The following is a 22,536-nucleotide window of genomic DNA, read 5'->3' on the forward strand; positions in this document are numbered from 1 at the left end:
TTTCTAGAGGAATAGAGTATAGGAGCAGGGATGTGATGTTGAGGCTCTATCAGGCGCTGGTGAGACCTCACTTGGAGTACTGTGGGCAGTTTTGGTCTCCTTATTTAAGAAAGGATGTGCTGACGTTGGAGAGGGTACAGAGAAGATTCACTAGAATGATTCTGGGAATGAGAGGGTTAACATATGAGGAAAGTTTGTCCGCTCTTGGACTGTATTCCTTGGAGTTTAGAAGAATGAGGGGAGACCTCATAGAAACATTTTGAATGTTGAAAGGCATGGACAGAGTGGATGTGGGAAAGTTCTTTCCCATGATGGGGGAGTCTAGTATGAGAGGGCATGATGTAAGGATTGAAGGGCGCCCATTCAGAACAGAAATGCGAAGAAATTTTTTTAGTCAGTGGGTGGTGAATCCATGGAATTTGTTGCCATGGGCAGCAGTGGAGGCCAAGTCATTGGGTGTATTTAAGGCAGAGATTGATAGGTATCTGAGTAGTCAGGGCATCAAGGGTTATGGTGAGAAGGCAGGGGAGTGGGACTGAGTGGGAGAATGGATCGGCTCATGATGAAATGGCGGAGCAGACTCGATGGGCCAAATGGCCGACTTCTGATCCTTTGTCTTATGGTCTTATTAATATCCTTCCCGTAACTGGGTGACCAAAACTGCACACAATACTCCAAATTCGGCCTCACCCATATCTTATACTACCTCACCATAACATTCCAACTCCTATACTCGATACTTTGATTTATAAAGGCCAATGTACCAAAAGCTCTCTTTACAACCCTATCTACATGTGACGCCACTTTTAGCGAATTTTGTATCTGTATTCCCAGATCCCTCTGTTCTACTGCACTCCTCAGTGCCTTACCATTTACCTTGTATGTTCTACCTTGGTTTGTCCTTCCAAAGTGCAATACCTCACACTTGTTTTTTCAGTCCATTTTTCCAGCTGGTCCAAATCCCTCTGCAAGCTTTGAAAACCTTCCTCACTGTCCACTACACCTCCAGTCTTTGTATCATCAGCAAAATTGCTGATCCAATTTACCACATTATCATCCAGATCGTTGATATAGATGACAATAACAATGGACCCAGCACTGATCCCTGTGGCACACCACTAGTCACCGGCCTCCACTCAGAGAAGCAATCCTCCACTACCACCCTCTGGCTTCTTCCATTGAGCCAATGTCTAATCTGGTTTACTACCTCTCCATGTATACCTAGCAACTGAATCTTCCTAACTAACCTCCCATGCGGGACCTTGTCATCGACCTTACTGAAGTCCATGTAGAGAACATCCACTGCCTTCCCTTCATCCACTTTCCTGATAACCTCCTCAAAAATCTCTAATAGATTGGTTAAACATAACCTACCACGCACAAAGCCATGTTGACTCTCCCTAATAAGTCCCTGTCTATCCAAATACTTGTAGATCCTATCTCTCAGTACTCCACCCAATAATTTACCTACTACCGACGTCAAATTTACCGGCCTATAATTTCCCTGATTACTTTTTGAGCCTTTTTTAAACAAGGGAACAACATGAGCTATCCTCCAATCCTCCAGCACTTCACCCGTGGATACCGTGCCAGCGCCCCTGCAATTTCAACACTAGTCTCCTTCAAGGTCCGAGGGAATACCCTGTCAGGTCCTGGAGATTTATGTACTCTGATTTGCCTCAAGATAGCAAGCACCTCCTCCTCTTCAATTTGTATAGGTTCCATGACCTCACTACTTGTTTGCCTTATAGCTATTGACTCCACGCCAGTTTCCTTAGTAAATACAGACGCAAAAAACCTATTTAAGATCTCCCCCATTTCTTTAGCAAGATGCAATTTAAGAAGTGACCATGGATATGAACAATCTTTCACTCTAACTTGATTATCTCTTAGTTGGATTTTATTTCATTGTATTACAGCCTGTTCCCTCTGTGCTATACTAAAGGAGAAGACCTCAGGGCCAGACAGATTGGATCCAACTGTCAGTCAAGAAAGGCTTATTCGTACAGCTGCTGATCTGTGTCACCTCCTTTCCAATGAGGTGATTGTAGGATTGGTAAGTGCCAGTTGAGTGCACAAACTTCATATGCAATCTTGATTTAACTGGTAATTAAGAATCCTGATTGAATGCAATGTGGTACACAGCCACAACATTTTTTATGGAGACACAAGGTAGACTGCAGATGCTGGAAAACTTCAGTCTATCTGGGGGAGCTCAGCAGGTTAAGCACCATCTGTGGAGGGAAATGCACAGTGAACATTTCAAGTTGCGACCTTTCTTCAGGACTGGAAAAAAAATGGGAAGATGGCCAGTATAAAAGGGTGAGTAAAGGGGGTGAAGCGAGAGCTGACTGATGATAGCTTCCCTTTCTCATCTGAATTTACCCAGCATCCATCAGCTCTCGGTTCAACTCCCCCCCACCCCTCCCCCTTTTAAGACTGGCTGTCTCCCCTCTTTCTTTACAGTCCTCAAGAAGGGAATCGACCCAAAATAGTGTCTGCCCACTTCTCGCATACATGCTATTTAACCCACTGAGCTCCCCCACTACAACTTGTGGGTCGCACCACAATGTTTTCATTAAATTTGGTAGATTTTGAAGCACTGAGATTATGTTAATCCTGCATTAATTGGTCTGATTTAATTCTGTCTATTTGTATTTGTAGCCATGTCAGCCCCTGTACCAGATTTTCAACGATGCTGTTGGAAAGTTCATTCAGTATGGCATCCTGTTAGTGGCAGAGGTGAGAAACCAATTTACTGAATTTTCAAATGCTTGAAAGTTTCTGTCAGTGATGGTTCAACCACAATGAAGATAGATGAGAATTGCATGATGCTAAACCCATCAAAACAAGTCTAGCTTTCTCAGTAATTCACTGGCAACTAGTGAGGTTGCATTCAAAGTAAGTCTGTTCCTGTTTGATGTTCTTTGTTCTTCAATAATGTTTATAATATAGTTCATTTTTCTGTTGGCTGTGGTTTTCATATGGAATTACATTTTTTTAATTATTCAGAGTTGAGAGTTGTAATGTCCTTACAAAGTTGCTGAATAAGCCCAATATCATGAACAACTGTTCAAAACAGAACACACAACTTACAAAATATGGAAGTACAATACTGAAAATACTGTTACTCTAAAATGAAAGGAGAAAATTCTGGAAATGGTCATGAAAGATTATTAACTTCATTTTTCTCTGGAAATAGTTTTAGACCTGAAGAATCTGCATGTCTAGCATCTTTTTCTGCATTTCAGCTTCCACAGTGTTCTATGCATGATCATTTAGTTCCAATGCTCTCCAATGTTAACTTTTTTCAATATTTTCTTGTATTTTACAATTTTAATTTTTTAATAAATTTTTAAATAGCCATTCTCTTTCTTTAACATAACTGTTAAATATTGTCACGAAAATAATCTGTATGTAATCTGGGTGAGGTGACACTTCACCTGTGAGTCTGTTGAGGGTCATCTACTCGATCTGGTACTCCTGGTGTGGCCTTCTGTATATCAGTGAGACCAGACATAGATTGGGAGACTGCACCTATGGGCACCTATGCTCTGTCGGCTAGAAAAAGCAGAACCTCCCACTGGCCATCCACTTCAATTCTATTTCCCATTGTCATTCTGACGTGTCAGTCCATGGCGTCCTCTACTGCTGTGATGAGGCCACACTCAGGCTGGAGATGCAGCACCTTGCATTCCTCCAACCTGATGGCATGTACGTTGATTTCTCGATTTCTGGTAATTGTCCCAACCCCTTCACCTTTCCCATTCCTGTTTCCCTCTCTCCTCATCTCCTTACCTACCCATCACTTTCCTCTGGTGTTCCTCCCCCTTTTTTCTCCCATGGTCTTCTACCCTCTCCTGTCAGATTCCTCCTTCTGCAAGCCTTTCCCCTTCTTACCTATTGGCATCCCAGCTCTTTACTTCACCCCTCTCCCAGTTTCACCTATCACCTACCACCTGTACTGCTTCCCCCCCACCCCCCCCAACCTTCTTGCTCTAAATTCTCATCTTTTTTTCCGGTCCTTATGAAAGGGCTCAGCCCGAAACATCGACTGTTTAATCTTTTCCGTAGATGCTGTCTGGCCTGCTGAGTTCCTCCAGCATTTTGTGAGAGTTGCTTTGGATTTCCAGTGTCTGCAGGTTTTCTTGTAATTATATTGTGGTGCAGAATCAGGCCATGCACAGCAATCTGATCTCTAAGATGTACACAAAATTAATTTGAAAATTTATCACATTCTGCAATGTTACTATGACTAAATCCCAGAACTACCAAAGCAACAGCACTGCAGGAGTACATTTACCGTATGAACTTCAAGGCAACAAAATTGGGCCCACTACCATTATTACACTCAATTCCTTTCAATAGTAGCTCAGTTCATGCGGTTTAACAAAAAAGCCAAAACCAAAAAAGAATGAACATAAAGTCCCATTGCAAGTGCTCTACATGCAGTGTCTGTATTCCTTGCTTCACTGCCATCTGCTTTACTTATAATACAGTGTAGACTTGGATAGTGAAAACCATAATAACAGGTCTTTGTTCATTGATTGAACAGGAGGATCTCAGTCCCAGTCCTACAGAGGAGGCGTGGGTGAATAAGTACCCAGATGGTTTGTCTTGGAGAAGTGATGAAGAAGATGATAGTGATTACGGCGAAGAGCAACGTGATCATTACCTAAAGGTATAGAATGCAAAACTCTTCAGGCTGATTTAGTTGCCAGATTCTCAAAAATTACTTAAAGACAGGAATAGTTTATTTGATCCTAATATTGTGCCGTACAATGGAAAAATCTAAGTTGATCCTTTATCAATGTATCTTCTCTCAATCAAAGTGACAGCAGTTGATTGAAGTACATCTCCCACCTCAGTTGCCCATGGGTGGGAAGTGAATTGTTTCTATAAATTATTTCTCATGTAGAAAGTGGTCTAATATTCAGCGAATCATATGAGAGAGGGAGTGCAATACAGAACCATAAGAGGAAATAACATTGTTGTAATGGCTCTGAGAGCTGGCATGGACTAAGTTGACTGTGTGACTGCCATTTACGTTATGTCATCAATATGCACGAGAAAATATTTACCATTCATGAGAAATGGGCATGCCCATAAGACATAAGAGCGGAATTAGGCCATTCAGCCCATCGAGTCTACTCCACCATGGCTGATCCCGGATCCCACTCAACCCCAGATGCCTGTCTTCTCACCATATCCTTTGATGTCCTGACCAATCAGGAAACTATCCGTTTCCGCTTTAAATATACCCACAGACATGGCCTCCACAGCAGTCTGTGGCAGAGCATTCCACAGATTCATTGCTCTCAGGCTAAAAAAAATTCCTCCTTAGCTCCATTCTGAAAGGTCACCCCTTAATACTGAGACTGTGCCCAATAGTTCTGGATACCCCCACCATAGGAAACATCCTCTCCACATCCACATTATCTAGTCCTTTCAAAATTCGGTAAGTTTCAAAGTTCCCCTGTATTCTAAATTCCAGTGAGTATAGGCCCAAACCTTCCAAACGCTCCTCATACAGTGGCATGCAAGAGTTTGGGCACTCCTGGTCAAAATTTCTGTTACTGTGAATAGTTAAGTGAGTAGAAGATGAACTGATCTCCAAAAGTCATAAAGTTAAAGATGAAACATTCTTTTCAACATTTTAAGCAAGATTAGTGTATTATTTTTGTTTTGTACAATTTCAGAGTGAAAAAAAGGAAAAGAGCACCATGCAAAAGTTTGGGCACCCCAAGAGATTTGAGCTCTCAGCTAACTTTTACCAAGGTCTCAAACCTTAATGAGCTTGTTAGGGCTATGGCTGTTCACAGTCATCGTTAGGAAAGGCCAGGTAATGCAAATTTCAAAGCTTTATAAATACCCTGACTCCTCAAACCTTGTCCCAACAATCAGCTGCCATGGGCTCCTCTAAGCAGCTGCCTAGCACGCTGAAAAATAAAATAAATGATGCCCACAAAGCAGGAGAAGTCTATAAGAAGATAGCAAAGCGTTTTCGGGTAGCCGTTTCCTCAGTTCGTAATGTAATTTAAAAAATGGCAGTTAACAGGAATGGTGGAGGTCAAGTTGAGGTCTGGAAGACCAAGAAAACTTTCCGAGAGAACTGCTTGTAGGATTGCGAGGCAAATCAAAACCCCCGTTTGACTGCAAAAGACCTTCAGGATGATTTAGCAGACTCTGGAGTGGTGGTGCACTGTTCTACTGTGCAGCAACACCTGCACAAGTATGACCTTCATGGAACAGTCATCAGAAGAAAACCTTTCCTGCATCCTCACCACAAAATTCAGTGTCAGAAATTTGCAGAGGAACATCTAAACAAGCCTAAACACAAAATACTCTGCAGATGCTGGGGTCAAAGCAACACTCACAACATGCTGGAGGAACTCAGCAGGTCGAGCTGCATCCGTGGAAATGATCGTTTTGGTCCTGACGAAGGGTTCCAGCCCAAAACGTCGACTGATCGTTTCCACGGACGCTGCCCGATCTGCTGAGTTCCTCCAGCGTGTTGTGAGTGTTGATCTAAACAAGCCTGATGCATTTTGGAAACAAGTCCTGTGGACTGGTGAAGTTAAAATAGAACTATTTGGCCGCAATAAGCAAAGGTATGTTTGGAGAAAAAAGGGTGCAGAATTTCATGAAAAGAAGCCCTGTCCAACTGTTAAGCACGGGGGTGGATTGATCATGCTTTGGGCTTGTGTTGCAGCCAGTGACACAGGGAACATTTCACTGGTAGAGGGAAGAATGAATTCAATTAAATACCATCAAATTCTGGAAGCAAACATCACACCGTCTGTATAAAAAGCTAAAGATGAAAACAGGATGGCTTCTACAACAAGATAATGATCCTAAGCACACCTCAAAATCCACAATGGACTACCTCGAGGCGCAAGCTGAAGGTTTTGCCATGGCCCTCTCAGTCCTCCGACCTAAACATCATCGAAAATCTGTGGATAGACCTCAAAAGAGCAGTGCATGCAAGACAGCCCAAGAATCTCACAGAACTAGAAGCGTTTTGCAAGGAAGAATGGGTGAAAATCCCCCAAACAAGAATTGAAAGACTCTTAGCTGGCTACAGAAAGAGTTTACAAGTTGTGATACTTGCCAAAGTGGGTGTTACTAAGTATTGACCAAACTTTTGCTTCAGACCCTTTTCCTTTTTTGTTATTTTGAAACTGTAAAAGATGGAAATAAAAAAGTAATCTTGCTTAAAATATTAAAGAATCTTTAACTTTATGCCTTTTGGAAATCAGGTTATCTTTTACTCGCTTAGCTATTCACAGTAATAGAAATTTTGACCGGGGTGCCCAAACTTTTGCATGCCACTGTATGTTTACCTCATCATTGCCGATCATCCTTGTGAACCTCCTCTGGACTCTTGCCAATGACAACACATCCTTTCTGAGATATGGGGCCCAAAACTGTTGACAATATTCCAAGTGTGGCCTGACTAATGTCTTATAAAGGCTCAGCATTACCTCCTTGCTTTTACATTATATTCCCCTTGAAATAAATGCCAACATTGCATCTGCCTTCTTTACCACAGACTCAACCTGTAAATTAACCTTCTGGGAGTCTTGCACAAAAAATCCTAAGTCTCCCTGCACCTCTGATGTTTGAATTTTCTCCCCATTTAGATAATAATCCGCACTATTGTTCCTTTTACCAAAATGCATTAACATACATTTCCAAACACTGTATTCCATCTGCCACTGTTTTGCCCATTCTTCCATTCTTCCAGTCAGCTCCATCTTGGGTACTAGCCTACAAAGTACCCAGGATATCTTCAAGGAGCAGTGTCTCAGAAAGGCAGTATCCATTATTAAGGACCTCCAGCACCCAGGGCATGCCCTTTTCTCACTGCTACCATCAGGTAAGAGGTAAGGAAGCCTGAAGGCGTAGACTCAGCGATTCAGGAACAGCTTCTTCCCCTCTGTCATCCAGTTCCTAAATGGATGCTACCTCACTTTGTTTTTTAATATATAGTATATCTGTTTTTTGCACTATTTTTAATCTATTCAATATACATATACTGTATAAAGTATACTGAATAAGATGTACTTATTATTATTTTTTTCTTCTATGTTATGTATTGCATTGAATCACTGCCACTAAGTTAACAAATTTCATGTCACATGCCAGTGATAATAAACCCGATTCTGATTTGTCTACGTCTTGCTGCAATTGCATTGCTTCCTCAGCACTATGTACCCCTCCACCTATCTTCGTATCATCTGCAAACTTTGCCGCAAAAGCATCATTTCTATTATCTAAATCATTGACAAACAATGTGAAAAGTAAAAGTCCCAATACTGACCCCTGTGGAACAGCACAATTCACTGGCAGGCAACCAGAGAAGGCCCCGTTTATTCCTAATCACTGCCTCCTGCCTGTCAGTGATTCCTCTATCCAAGCCAGTATCTTTCCTGAAATTGCATAAGATTTTATCATGTTAAGCAGCCTCATGTGTGGCACTTTATCAAATGCCTTCTGAAAATCCAAGTAAATCTATTGTCCACCCTGCTGGTTACTTCCTTGAAGAATTTTAACAGATTTTTCAGGCAAGATTTCCCTTTACAGAAACCATGCTGACTTTAACTTATTTTATCATCAGTCTCCAAGTACCCCGAAACCTCATCCTTAGTAATAGACTCCAGCACTTTTCCAACCACTGAGCTAAGGCTAACTGGCCTATAATGTCCTTTATTTTGCCTTCCTACCTTAGAGAGTGGAGTGACATTTTCCATTTCCCCGTCCTCCAGGACCATGCTGGAATCAAGTGATTCTTGAAAGATCATTACCAATGCATCCATTACCTCTTCAGCAAATTCTCTGAACTCTTGAATGTAGTCCATCTGGTCCAGATGACTTATTCACCTTAAGTCCTTCGAGTTTGCTGAGTACTTTTTTCTTTGTAGTAGCAATGGCATTCACTCAAGGACCTCTGGCACATTGATAGTGTCTTCCACAATAAAGACTAATGCATAGTACTCATTAAGTTCATCTGCCACTGCTTTGACCCCCGTTACTATCTCACCAGCATCATTTTCCAGTGGTCCAATATCAACTCTCTCCTCCCTTTTATTCTTTATATAACTGAAAAAACTTATAGTATCTTGTTTTATATTATTGGCTAGTTTGCTCTCATATTTCATCTTTTCCTTCCTTTTAGCTGTTTTAGTTGCCTTTTATTGGATTTTAAAAGCTTCCCAATTATCCAACTTCCCACTCACTTTTGCTACCTTCTATGCCTTTTCCTTGGCTTTTATGTAGTCCTTAACTTCCCTTTTCAGCCACAGTTGCCAACGCCTACCATCTGAGAACAACTACTTCTGTGGGACATATCTATCCTGCACCTTGTGAACTATTCCCAAAAACTTCAGCCATCTCTGCTCTGCCATCTTCCCCACCAGTATTCCCGTCCAATCCACCTAACCAAGTCTTCTCTCGTGCCTCTGTAACTCCCTTTATTCCATTGCGATACTGATACATGTGACTTCTGCTTCTCCCTCTCAAATTGCAGTATAAGTTCAATCATACTCTGATCACTGCCTCCTCAGGGTTTCTTTACGTTAAGCTGCCTGATAAGATCCGGGTTATTACACAACATTGAATCTAAGATGGCTTTTCCCCTAGTAGGCTCAAGCACAAGTTATTGTAAATCTTGTAGGCATTCAACAAATTCCCTCTCTTGTGATCCGACACCAACCTGATTTTTTTTTAATTGAATTGACTTTATTTCTTACATCTTTCGCATGCTTGAGGAGTAAGAAATCTAAATGTTACATCTCCGTCTGAATGTGCAAGTTATAGTAATTTGTAATAAATAGTATGTACAGTAAGATATACAACAGAGCAGTCAGTATAGCTTAGAAGTACAATTGTGTCAGCGTGAATTAATCAGTCTGATGGCCTGGTGGAAGAACTATCCTGGAGCTTGATGGTCCTCGCTTTAATGTTGCAGTACCGTTTCCCAGATGGTAGCAGGTGGAACAATTTGTAGTTGGGGTGACTTGGGTCCCCGATGATTCTTTGGGCTCTTTTAACTCACCTGTCATTGTAAATGTCCTGGTAAGTGGAAAGTACATATCCGTACCACTCTCTGCAATTGAGGGAAGTATAGTTCCCATATCAAGCAATGATGCAGCCAGTCAGGATGCTCTCAACTGTGCCCCTATGGAAAGCTCTTAGGATTTGGGACTCATGCCAAACTTCTTCAACTGTCTGACATGAAAGAGGCACTATTGTGCTTTTTTCACCAACAGCCGGTGTGTACAGACCATGTGAGATCCTCGGTGTGTATACCGAGGATTTTGAAACTTTTCACCCACTCCACCCGGATCCATTGATGTCAATAGGGTGAACCTGTCTTTGTTCCTTCTGTAGTCCACAGCCAGCTCCTTTTCTTGACACCACTGTGTCAGGATGATGACTTCTCCCCTGTAGGCTGCCTTGTTATTATTTGAGATGAGGCCAATCAATGTAGTATCATCTGCAAATTTAATTAGCAGATTGAAGCTGTGGGTGGATTTCCCAATCCCCCTGCATATTGAAATCCCCCATTACAACTGTAACATTACCCGTATTATGTGCCTTTTCCAGCTTCCTTTGCAATCTCAACCCCACATCTTGGCTACTATTTGGAGGCCTATAAATGATTCCCATAATGTTTTTTTAGTCTTGCGGCTTCTTAACTCCACCTACAAAGACTCAACATTCTCTGACCCTAAGTCACCCCTCTCTAAAGATGTAATTCCATGTCTTACCAACAGAGCCACACTACTGTCTCTGCCTTCCTGCCTGTTCTTTTGATACAAAGTATATCCTTTGATGTTAAGCTCTCAACTCTGGCCTACTTTCAGCCATCACTTGGTGATACCCACAATGTCATACCGACTGATCTCTTATTTACACCTCAAGTTCGTCCATCTTACATGCTATGAGCATTTAAATACAGCACCTTCAGTCCTGCATTCTTTGCCCTTTTGATTTTTGCCTCTGTGGTACAGTTTAACTCTGTGCTCTGCCTGCATTTGTACCCAATCATCGGCTTCTCCTTACTTACGTTCATATTATACCCATCATCTACTTGTAAACCTGCTGGCTCACCCTCAGCTCTATCAGACTAGTTCCCATACCCCTGACATGTTACTTTAAACCACTCTCATGTCCTGGGGGTCCTTAATGATGGATGCGGACTTTGAGGCATTACCTTCTGAATGTGTCCTTGATGCTGGGGAGGCTAGTGCCAATGATAGAGCTAGATAAGTTTACAACTTTCTGCAGTTTTTTCCAAACGTGTGCAATGGCCCCTCCATACCAGGTGGCGATATAACCAGTCAGAATGCTTTTCACAGTAGATCTGTGAAATTTGTGAGAGTCTTTGGTGACAGACCAAGTCTCCTTAAACTCCTAATGAAATATAGCTACTGTCTTCCTGCCTTTGTCATTTCATCAATATATTGGATGCAGGCTAGATCTCTAAAGTTGTTGACACCCAGGAACTTGAAACGGCTCAGCTTGCCACTGCTGATCCCTTGATGATGACTGGTCTTTGTTCCCTCAAATTCCCCTTCCCAAAGTCCACAATCAATTCTCTGGTCCTACTTCAGTTGAGTGCAAGATTGTTTTTGTGACACCACTCAACCAGCTGATGTATTTTGCTCTTGTATGCCTCCTCATCACCATCTGCCATTAATAGATGTATCATCAGCAAATTAATAGATGGTGTTTGAGCTGTGCCTTGCCGCACAGTTGTGCGTGTACAGAGGGTAGAGCAGTGGGTTAAGCATGCATCCTTGAGGTAGGCCAGCATTGATTGTGAGCGAGGAGGAGATGTTATTTTGATCCGCGCAGACTGTGGTCTCCCGGTGAGGAAGATGAGCATCTAGTTGCAGAGGGAGGTATAGAGACCCAAGTTTCAGAGCTTGAGGGTATGATTGTGTTCAATGCTGAGCTGTATTCAATAAACAGCAGCCTAACGCTAGAGCTAGGGTTAACCCTAACCCATATTGTCCAAGTGATCCAAGGCTGAATGGAGAGCCAGTGAGATTGCACCTGCTGTAGACCTATAGTGGCAATAGGCAAATTACAGTGGGTTCTGTTCCTTGCTTAGGAGTTGCTTTTGGCCATGACCAACCTCTCAAAACACTTCATCACAGTAGATGTGAGTTCAATTGGGCATAGTCTTTGAGGTAGCTCACCATGCTCTCTTGGGCACTGGTATGATTGTCGCTCCTTTGATGAGAATCTTTGACTGCAGCAGTGTAAGATTGAAAATGTCCTTGAACACTCCTGCCAGTAGGTTGACACTGGTTTTCAGAGCCCTATCAGGTGTGCCATCAGGGCCTGGCGCCATGCAGGGGTTCACCCTCTCAAAAGATGTTCTGACATCGGCCTCCAAGTCAGAGATCATCGGGTCATCAGATGCTGCAGGGATTCACATTGGTGTAATTTTATTTTCCCTTTCAAAGTGTGCATAATAGGAGTTGAGCTGTTCTAGAAATGAATTATCAGCCATTTATGATGTTAGATGTTGCCTTGTAGGAAGTAAAACCCTGCAAGCCCTGCTAGAGCTGACTTGCATCCAATTCTATCTCCAACTTCAATTGGTAGTATTCAAATAATTGTCAACAATGCCACTCAAAATGCAATTTTGCTAAAAATTATTTATAAAACTGAATCATTTAAAATTGTATCTTTTCTAGGTGAGCCAGTCTCAGGATCACCTGGAGTTTATCACTTTCTTACAGAGGCTGTTGGGTCCATTATTGGAAGCTTATTTTTCTGCTGCTGTTTATATTCAAAGCTTCAGAGTTCAGGTTGAAGGTAGGTTTCGCTGAGAACATCATTTGTACTTTTGTACTTGTGATCTTTTAGATTTATCCTAAAGAGGGCCGCATGCACAGTCTAATCACAATTGCTTTGCAAAAGTAACAACAGGTTCTCCTTTTGGACTGCTGTGACATGCTCTGAAAGTGGTCCCATGTGCTAATGGGTAGGAAGATCCAGGCTGAAAGTACATTTATTATCAAAGTATACTATATTCAACCTTGAAATTCATCTTATAGGCAGCAACACTACAAAGAAACCCAATAGAACCCATTTGAAAAAAGACGATCAAACACCCAATATGCAGAAAAAGAACAAATTGTGCAAACAATAAAAGTAAGCAAATAAGATTTAGAACTAATGTTTACAAAAGTGAGTACACAGCCACAAAGACTGTCACAGCTGACTCAGGAGCCCATTATTTGCTGGCCACAGCCTCAGTTCAGCGCAGATACAAGTAAACCTCACCAAGCAGTGAGCTGAGCACCAGCCAATCCCTTGCATCCAGTCCCGACACCCTGATCTTTTCAAGCTGGCCCAGCACTTAAATCTGCCAGACCATTGCTCGCTCCTCATTCTTGAATGCAGGCCCTGCTGCTTCGATACGCTCTTGGGCCTGGGACCCACCACCTCGATTTGACCCATAACCAACCTTTCCAATCTGGCCAGGCACATAATTTAGTTTAACATCAGCTCATTCCTTGATCTCAGGCATGGGTACCGTTGCCTCGGCTCTCTCTTACCTCAGATTTGCTGCTTCGAATTGCCTCCAGTCTGCTTCATCAGTGGCCATACAATGGCTGGTTCCTCACTCTCAGACCCAAGCTCTGTGGCCTCAATTTGACCCGTACATGCAACATTGCAACTGTCCTGCACCTTCAAGACTTAAGTTCATACCACAAAAATGCTAGGTTGTATAGACAGTTCAAAAGCATAATTCCAAAAGGGAAATTAGAGGCAATTGATCTTTTAGTTTTCCAGGAAAAATGTGATTGATAAAAGTAGTTAGTAGTTTTGTTAGCTAACTGTAAGTTGTTGCTTTATTCCTCCAGTGTCATCTTAAGCCAGTAATCTTGATACAGTGTTGATGAAGAAATAGCATTGTAATTGCAAGTTGCGATGGTGCATGACTTGAAGGGCTGTTCTCAGTATTTTTTGTAGAAGAACTTAATCGTTGCACTCCACTCTAATTACGTTTGCAGTTAAGTGAATGAATTGCCTTCATGAATGGAAATAATCCCTCTTGCCATGCATTTAACCCAGAAACTCAAATCCTGGTGTGTAGCATTGATAGACAGCATCCAAATACAGTTGTGCACAGTGTTCAAGGAATCCTGCTGTATGGTATTGATAGACTGGTGTATGATATTGATAGATAGCATCCAAATACAGTTGTGCACAGAACCTGGTGTGGCATTGATAGACAGTATTCAAATACACGTCCTGGTTTTGCTATTTGTGCTGCTTTTTATGTAAAGTGTCTTTAGTACCAAGAAAATAATTACTGAAGTGAAGTTGCTGTAGTGGCTAAACTCTATACAAAATAGAGAAAAAATACACTTCAACATTCGACTCAATAAATACATTTTATTGATTAACAACTTTTAGAAATACGTTATTTTTCAGAAAGTGAATGCATCAGCAAGTTTCACAAGTATCTTTTATCCCGAACCGAAATGAAAATTGCGGTATTTGGTGAGTCATGAGCAAATAATATGCAAAGTGATCATTTGAAATCGAACAAAATTTATGATCTTCATTCATGAACTTAGAAGGTAAACAAATATTATTCTTGTCTCCAAATATTTCAGTAACACACACAAAATGCTGAAGGTACTGAGCAAATCAGGCAGTATCTGTGATGAGGAATAGGCAGTCAAAGTTTTGGACTGAGTTCCTTCATCAGGAAAATACTCCCTGACTTGCTGATTTCCTCTAGCAATTTGAATGTGTTGCTCAAGGTTTCTAGCATCTGCAGAATCTCTTGTCTTCCAAATGCTTGATAGAGTCATAGAAAAGCACAGCACAGAAACAGGCTTTTGGCTCATCTAGTCCATGCCAAAACCATTTAATCTGCCTACTCAGATTGACCTGCACCAGGGCCATAGCCCTCCATATTCCTACTATCCATGTACCCATCCAAATTTTTCTAAATGTTGAAATCGAACTCACATGGACCACTCCTACTAGCAGCTCATTCCACACTATCATGACCCTCTGAGTGAAAAGGTTTCCCCTCATGCTCCCATTAAACTTCTTACCTTTCACCCTTAAACCATGACCTCTGGTTGTCGTCCCACTCAACCTAGTGGAAAAAGCCTGCTTTCGTTTACCTTATCTATACCCCTAATAATTTTGATACCTCTATCGGATCTCCTCTCAATCTTTTACATTCTAAAGAATACGGTCCTAACCTATTCAATCTTTCCTTATAACTCAGGTCCTCCAGACCTAGCAACATCCTTGTAAATTTTCTCTGCACTCTTTCAACCTTGTTTACATCTTTTCGCTAGGTAGGTGGCCAAAACTGATCATAATACTCCAAATTAGGACTCATAAATATCTTATACAACTTCAGTATAACATCCCATTTTCTGTACTCAATATATCGATTTATGAAGGACAATATAGCAAAAGCTTTCATTATGACCCTATCTACCAGTGATGCTACTTTCAACAAATTATGGGCCTGTATTCCCAGATCCCTTGGTTCTACCACACTCATCATTGCCCTACTGTTCACTGCAGGACCTACCCTGGTTGGTCTTACTGAAGTGCAAAACCTTGCCTGTATTAAATTCCATCTGCTATATTTCAGCACATTTTTCTAGCTGATGCAGATCCCTCTGCAAGCCATGATAGTCTTACTGCTGTCCACTACATCCCCAATCTTAGTGTCATCCACAAATTTGCTGAAGCAGTTAACCACCTTAGAAGATCATAAGACATTGGAGCATGATTAGGCCTTTCAGCCCATCGAGCCTGCTCTGCCATTGAATTGTGGCTGATCCTTTTTTCTTCTCTCCCACCACCCCTCGCCTCAGCACCACTCCAATCAAGAACCTATCAAGCTTTGCCTTAAATACACTTAAATACCTGATCTCCACATCTGCCTATGGAAATAAATTCCACAAGTTCACCACCCTCTGACCAAAGAAATTCCTCTGCATCTCTGTTTTGAATGAACACACCTCTATCCTGAGGCTGTGCCTTCTTGTCTTAAAACTCCCCCAAAATGGGGAAACGTCCTTTCCACATCTACCATGGCTAGGCCTTTCAACATTCTAAAGGTTTCAATGAGATCTTCCTCATTCTTCTAAATTCCAGCAAGTACAGACCAGAGCTATCAAACACTCCTCATATGATAACCCTTTTGTTCCCAGAACCATCCTTGTGAACCTCCTCTGAACCCTCTCCAATGCCAGCACATCTTTTCTTGATGAGCCCAAAACTGTTCACAATACTCAAGATGAGGCCTCACCAGTACCTTGGAAAGCATCAGCATCACATCCTTGCTCTTGTATTCTAGACCTCTTGAATTCTAGGCCTCTTGAAATGAATGCTAACATTGCATTTGCCTCCTTCAACCTGTAAGTTAACATTTAGGTTGTTCTGCACAAGGACTCCTTTTGCATCTCAGATTTTTGGATTTTCTCCTCATTTAGAAAGTAGTCTTACATTTATTTCTTCTACCAAAGTGAATGACCATGCATATTCCAATATTGTATTTCATTTGCCACTTTCTTGCCCATTCTCCTAATCTGTCTAAGTCCTTCTGCAGCCTAATTGTTTTCTCATCACTACCTGCCCCTCCACCAATCTTTGTATCATCTGCAAAATTGGCAACAAAGTCATCTATTCCATCATCAAAGTCATTGATATACAGCATAAAAAGAAGCGGTCTCAACACCAACCCGCTGCGGAACGCCACTAGCCTCCTAACAATCAGCCAGTGCTCCAACCATGTTTGTAACTTTCCTGTAATACCATTGGCTCTTAACTTGGTAGGCAACCTCATGTGGGGCACCTCGTCAAAAGCCTTCTGAAAGTCCACATATACAACATCCACTGCATCCCCTTTATCAACCCTACTTGTAATCTGCTCAAAGAATTCCAACAGGTTCATCAGACAGGATTTTCCTTTAAGGAAACCATGCTGACTTTGTCCTGCCTTGTCCTGTGTCATCAAGTACTCCATAACCTTATCCTTGACTCTAATATCTTCCCAACCACTGAGCTCTGGCTAACTGGTGTATAATTTCCTTTCTGCTACCTTCCTCCTTTCTTAAAGAGTGGAGCGACCTTTACAATTTTCCAGTTCTCTGGCACCATGCCAGAGTCCAATGATTTTCGAAAGATCATAGCTAATGCCACCACAATCTCCAACACTACCTCTTTCAGAACCCTAGGGTGCAGTTCGTCTGGTCCAGGTGACTTAGGTACCCTAGGGTCTTTCAGCATTTTTGAGCATCTTCTCTCTTGTTATAGTAACTGCACTCACTTCTCTTCCCTCACACTCTTCAACATCTGGCAAACTGCTAGTGTCTTCTGTAGTGAAGACTGGTGCAAAATACTCATTTAGTTCATCTGCCATCTCTTTGCCCCCCCGTTATTATTTCTCCGGCCTCATTTTCTAGCAGTCCTATATCCGCTCTAATCTCTTTTATTTTTTACATACTTGAAAAAACTTTTACTATCCACCTTGATATTGTTTGTTAACTTGCTTTCATGTTTCATCTGTTCCCTCATAATGACTCTTAGTTGCTCTCTGTAGGTTTTTAAAAGCTTCCCAATTCTGTCTTCCCACAAATTTTTGCTTTGTTATATGCCCTCTCTTTTGCTCCTCCAATAGCTTTGACTTCCCTTGTCAACTACGGATGTATTATTTTGCCATTTGAGTATTTCTTTGTTTTTGGAATACATCTATCCTGCACCTTCCTCATTTTTCCAAGAAGTTCAAGCCATTGCTGCCCTGCTGTTGTCCCTGCCAGCATCTCCTTTCCATTTATTTTGGCCAACTCCTCTCTCATACAACTGTAATTTCCTTTACCCCACTGCTGTGTCAGACTTTCCTTCCTCCTTATCAAATTTTAAGTTGAACTCAATCATATTGTGATCACTATGGGTTCTTTTACCTGAAGCTCTCTAATCACCTCCAGTTTATTACAAAACATCCAATCCAGTATAGCTGATCCCCTAGTAGGCTCAATGACAAACTGCTCTAAAAAGCTTCACGTAGGCATTCAACAAACTCACTCTTTTGAGTTCCATTACCAACTGATGTTACCAATCGACTAAAATGTTGTTATCTCTCATGACTATCATCACATTGCCGTTTTGACATGACTTTTCTATTTCCCGTTTTAATCTGTGGTTCTCATTCCAGCTAGTTGAGAGGCCTGTATATAACTACCGTCAGGGTTCTTTTACCCTTACAGTTTCTTAACTCAACCCACAAGGATTCAACATCTTCCAATCCTATGTCACATCTTTCTACTGATTTGATGCCATTCTTTACCAGCAGAGCCACACCATCCCCTTTGCCTACCTTCCTATCCCTCTGATACAAAGCATAACCTTTGACATTAGGTTCCCAACTACATCCATCATCCAGATCATTAATATAGATGGCAAACAACAAAGGACCTAGCACCGATACTGTGGCATGCCACTAGTCACAGGCCTCCAGTCAGAGAGGCAACCCTCTACTACCACTCTGGTTTCTCCCACAAAGCCAATGTCTAATTCAATTTACTACCTCATTCTGAATGCCGAGTGACTGAAACTTCTTGACCAACCTCCCATACAGTACCTTGTAAAATCCCTTACTAAAGTCCGTGTAGACAACATCCATTGCCTTGCCTTCATCCTTTTCCTGGTAACTTCCTTGAAATACTCTACCATGCACAAAGCCACACTGCTATCCATAATCAGTCCATGTCTATTCAAATATTTAGTGCCTGTAAGAAGTTTTCACCCCCACCCCTGGCAGTTTTCATGTTTAATTATTTTACAACATTGAATCACAGTGGAGTTAATTTGGCATTTTTTGACACTGATCAACAGAAAGACACTCTTTTGTATCAAAGTGAAAACAAATCTCCACAAAATGATCTAAATTAATTTTAAATATAAAGTACAAAATAATTGATTGCGTAAGTATTCATCCTCTTTAATATGACACACCAAACCATCACTGGTGCAGCCTTTTGGTTTCAGAAGTCACATAATTAGTTAAATGGAGATCACCATGTACAGTCAAGGTGTTTCAATTGATTGTAGTAAAAATACACCTGTACCTGGAAGGTCCAACTGCTGGTGAATCTACAACATGAAAACAAAAGAACACGCCAAGCAACTCCATGAAAAGGTTATTGAACAGCGCAAATCAGGAGATGGTTTCAAGAAAATTTCCAAGTCACTGAATATCACTTAGTACAGTTAAGTCAAACATCAAGAATTGGAAAGAATATGGCAGAGCTGTAAATCTGCCGAGAGCAGGCCGTCCTCAAAAACTGAGTGACTGTGCAAGAAAGGGCCTCATGAGGGAGGCCACCAAGAGACCGATGACAACTCTTGAAGAGTTACAAGCTTCAGTGGCTGAGATGGGACAGACTGTGCTTACAACAACTGTTGCCTGAGTGCTTCACCATTCACAGTTTTATGGGAGAATGGCAAAGAGAAATCCGCTGTAGAAAAAAACTGCATGAAATCTTGGCTACAATTTTCCAGAAGGGATGTGGGAGACTCAAGTCAGCTGGAAGAAGGTTCTATGATCTGATGAAAGCAAAATTGAGCTTTTCAGCCATCAGACTAAATGCTATATTTGGCGTAGACCAAGCACCACACATAATCAAAAACACACCATCTATCCCATGAAGTATGGTGGTGGCTGCATCATGCTTCACTGCAGCAGGCCTTGGAAGGCTTTTGAAGGTAGAGGGTAAACTGAATGTAGCAAAATACAAAGATATCCTAGAGGAAACCTGATGCAGTCTGCAAGAGAACTGTGTCTTTTTGGAAAGCAAATTTTCTCCCAAGTTGATAACCCCAAGCATAAAGCCAAAGCTACACCAGAACGGCTTAAAAACAACAAAGTTAATGTCCTAGAGTGGCCAAGTCAGAGTCCAGACCTCAATCCAATTGAGAATTTGTGGCTGGACTTGAAAAGGACTGTTCTCTCATGATCTGCATGCAATCTGACAGAGCTTGTGCCGTTTTGTAAAGAAGAATGGGGAAAAATTGTAGTGTCCAGATAGGTCTGAGAGACCTATCCACACAAGCTGTAATTGCTCCCAAAGGTGCATCTCAGAATGAGAATCAGGTTTATTATCACTGGCATGTGACGTAAAATTTATTAACTACTAAATCTACTAAATACTGACTTGAAGGGGGTGAATACTTATACAATCAATTATTTTGTATTTTATATTATTAATTAATTTAGATCACTTTGTAGAGATCTGTTTTCACTTTGACACAAAAGAGTCTTTCTGCTGATCAGAGTGGGGGGAAGAAAGCCAAACTGTTGAAGCTTTATTAAACACTAGTCAGGCTGCACTTGGAGCATTGTCAACAGTTTTGGGCCCCATATCTCAGAAAAGACAAGATCAATGGAGAGAGTCCAGAGGAGGTTCACAAGAATTATTCCGGGAATGTAGGGATTAACATATGAGGTGCATTTGGCAGGTTTGGGCCTGTACTCACTGGAATTTAAAATAATGCCTGGGGATTTCACTGAAACCTACTGAATGTTGAAAGGACTAGATAGGGTGGATATGGACATGATGTTTCTTTTGGTGAGGGTATCCAGAACTAAAGGGCATAGCCTCAAAATTAAGGTGTGATCTTTTAGAACAGAAGTAAGGAGGAATTTTTTTAGCCACAGAGTGGTGAATCTGTGGAATGCTCTGCCACAGACTATGGTTGAGGCTAAATCCATGAATATATTTAAAGCAGAGGTTGATGGATTCCTGATTGGATGGGACATCAAGGGATATGGTGAGAGAGCAGGTGTATGGGGTTGAATGGGATACGGGATCAGCCTTGATGAAATGGCGGAGCAGACCCAATAGACTGAATGAACTAATTCTGCTCCTATGTCTTTTGCTCTAAATTAAGTCCAATGTGATTCAATGTAGTAAAACATTAAACATGAAAACTTCCAAGAGGGGGTGAATATTCTTTACAGGCATTGTATATTTCGGTCCCTTAGAATACCTTCCAAAAACTCCCACAACTGATGTCAGACTCACCAGCCTATAATTTCCTGATTTCTGTTTAGAGGCTTTTTTAAATAACAGAACAACATTGGCTATCCCCTGGCACTAAGGATGTTTTAAATATCTCTGCTAGGGCCCCAACAGTTTCTGTCCTTGCCTCCTGTAGGGAACAACTAGTCAGGCCCTGGGTTTCAGATCTTTCTTTCCATGATTTTTGATTGCCCATCAAAATAAAATTCCTGTCAAGGTATGATAGTGAAGTAACACACTTGGCATTCCATAGTACAAATTACTTCAGTAATGGGCAGTCTACTTGGAAATATTAAAGGGTTTGAAAGCATTTGGCCCACCTCAAATATTAGAAATATCAAAAGTATTATGAAAAAGTGACTATTTCATATCTTCCTCCTATCCCCTTGCATGCACATTCACACTCGTGTTCTAAAGCTGTTCTCATTTCAAATTTCATTCACCTATTTGTAATTAAACTGTTCATCTTCAGACTTTTTTTTAGCAGTGTTTAGATTTGTGATCTTACCAAAATAGCATGTGATGTCTCATTCTAGTAGTTATAAATTAATGTATTTTCAAATTTAGGTCCCTTAAGATTGTCAGCTATGGGTGATAGTGGGAATTGGCTCCCACTACCTATTGCTTCCAGTAGCATGTGTCTCAAACAGCCTCTGACAACCAAATCCATTTCTTGGCCTTCACATGTGGTTTAGCTACTAAGCCCAGCAGAACAGTTTCTACTGACAGGAGAAGGGGCAAAGCTGAGTTACTGATGCCTTAAAACGGGTCATTTCAGACAGATGGGGCTCATCAGCTGTGGTTGGCAGCTCATCTAGGAGAAGGAAAACTTATGCCTCCACTGTCTTGTGGCTTGGCCTGCTCATGGGGAAGGCTTCGTCAGTAAACCCCAAAGGCAATATCCGAACTGGAGTCCTTAAGGCAGTCCTACGTCGAGTTCAACGCTGACTGACAACATCTGTGTTGCCACTGATGCCAAACTACTGGTCCCTGTCGTTCCTTTGGATTCATCAGCTGCGTGGAGAGGGGGGGCCTTCTGGATGGGCAACAGCTTGCTCTCCATATCATACTGCCCTGGCTTTTGTATCACATAGATAGCTAGGATGCAATATCGATGGTCAACCCAACTAAAAAGGGCCTCAGTCTTCAAATTTAACATTTGCAATATCATCATAGATCTTCTATAATTTATTTTGTTCCTTAGGGGAGAGTGCAACTTTCTGTCTTGCAAAAAGTGCAGTGAAAACTCTGAAGGACCTTGGGGTAAGTAATATTTACTTTGGTGTCTTCCATTTGCGTTGAGCCACTATGCTTTGCTATTACAGTATGACCCATTAGCTTTCAGGAATGGTGTGCTCCATCAAAAAGTTGATATTAGTTACATTAATCTTGGGGTTCTTCCCACTGGCCTGCTAGACAAATCATTAACATTCATTACTTAGGAGTT

The 22,536-nt window shown here is 41.5% G+C and overlaps 1 protein-coding gene across 8 annotated transcripts in view; it reads left to right on the top strand.

Annotated features, from left to right (window-relative positions):
* Window positions 1–22,536, top strand: part of gpam (glycerol-3-phosphate acyltransferase, mitochondrial) — a 179,737-nt gene that overhangs the window by 152,097 nt on the left and 5,104 nt on the right. For 4 of the 8 annotated variants that reach the window (XM_072239647.1, XM_072239649.1, XM_072239648.1 and 1 more), the window contains 6 exons: window positions 1,920–2,056; window positions 2,665–2,742; window positions 4,556–4,681; window positions 12,714–12,834; window positions 14,464–14,532; window positions 22,294–22,352. In XM_072239647.1, coding sequence (XP_072095748.1) covers window positions 1,920–2,056; window positions 2,665–2,742; window positions 4,556–4,681; window positions 12,714–12,834; window positions 14,464–14,532; window positions 22,294–22,352 — 590 coding nt within the window. Of the gene's footprint in view, window positions 1–1,919; window positions 2,057–2,664; window positions 2,743–4,555; window positions 4,682–12,713; window positions 12,835–14,463; window positions 14,533–21,656; window positions 22,353–22,536 lie in introns of those variants that run through there. The other 4 variants (XM_072239651.1, XM_072239652.1, XM_072239653.1 and 1 more) reach the window with 4 other exon arrangements.

This window comes from Mobula birostris, chromosome 21, assembly GCF_030028105.1.
Source record: "Mobula birostris isolate sMobBir1 chromosome 21, sMobBir1.hap1, whole genome shotgun sequence".
Lineage (NCBI taxonomy): Eukaryota > Metazoa > Chordata > Chondrichthyes > Myliobatiformes > Myliobatidae > Mobula > Mobula birostris.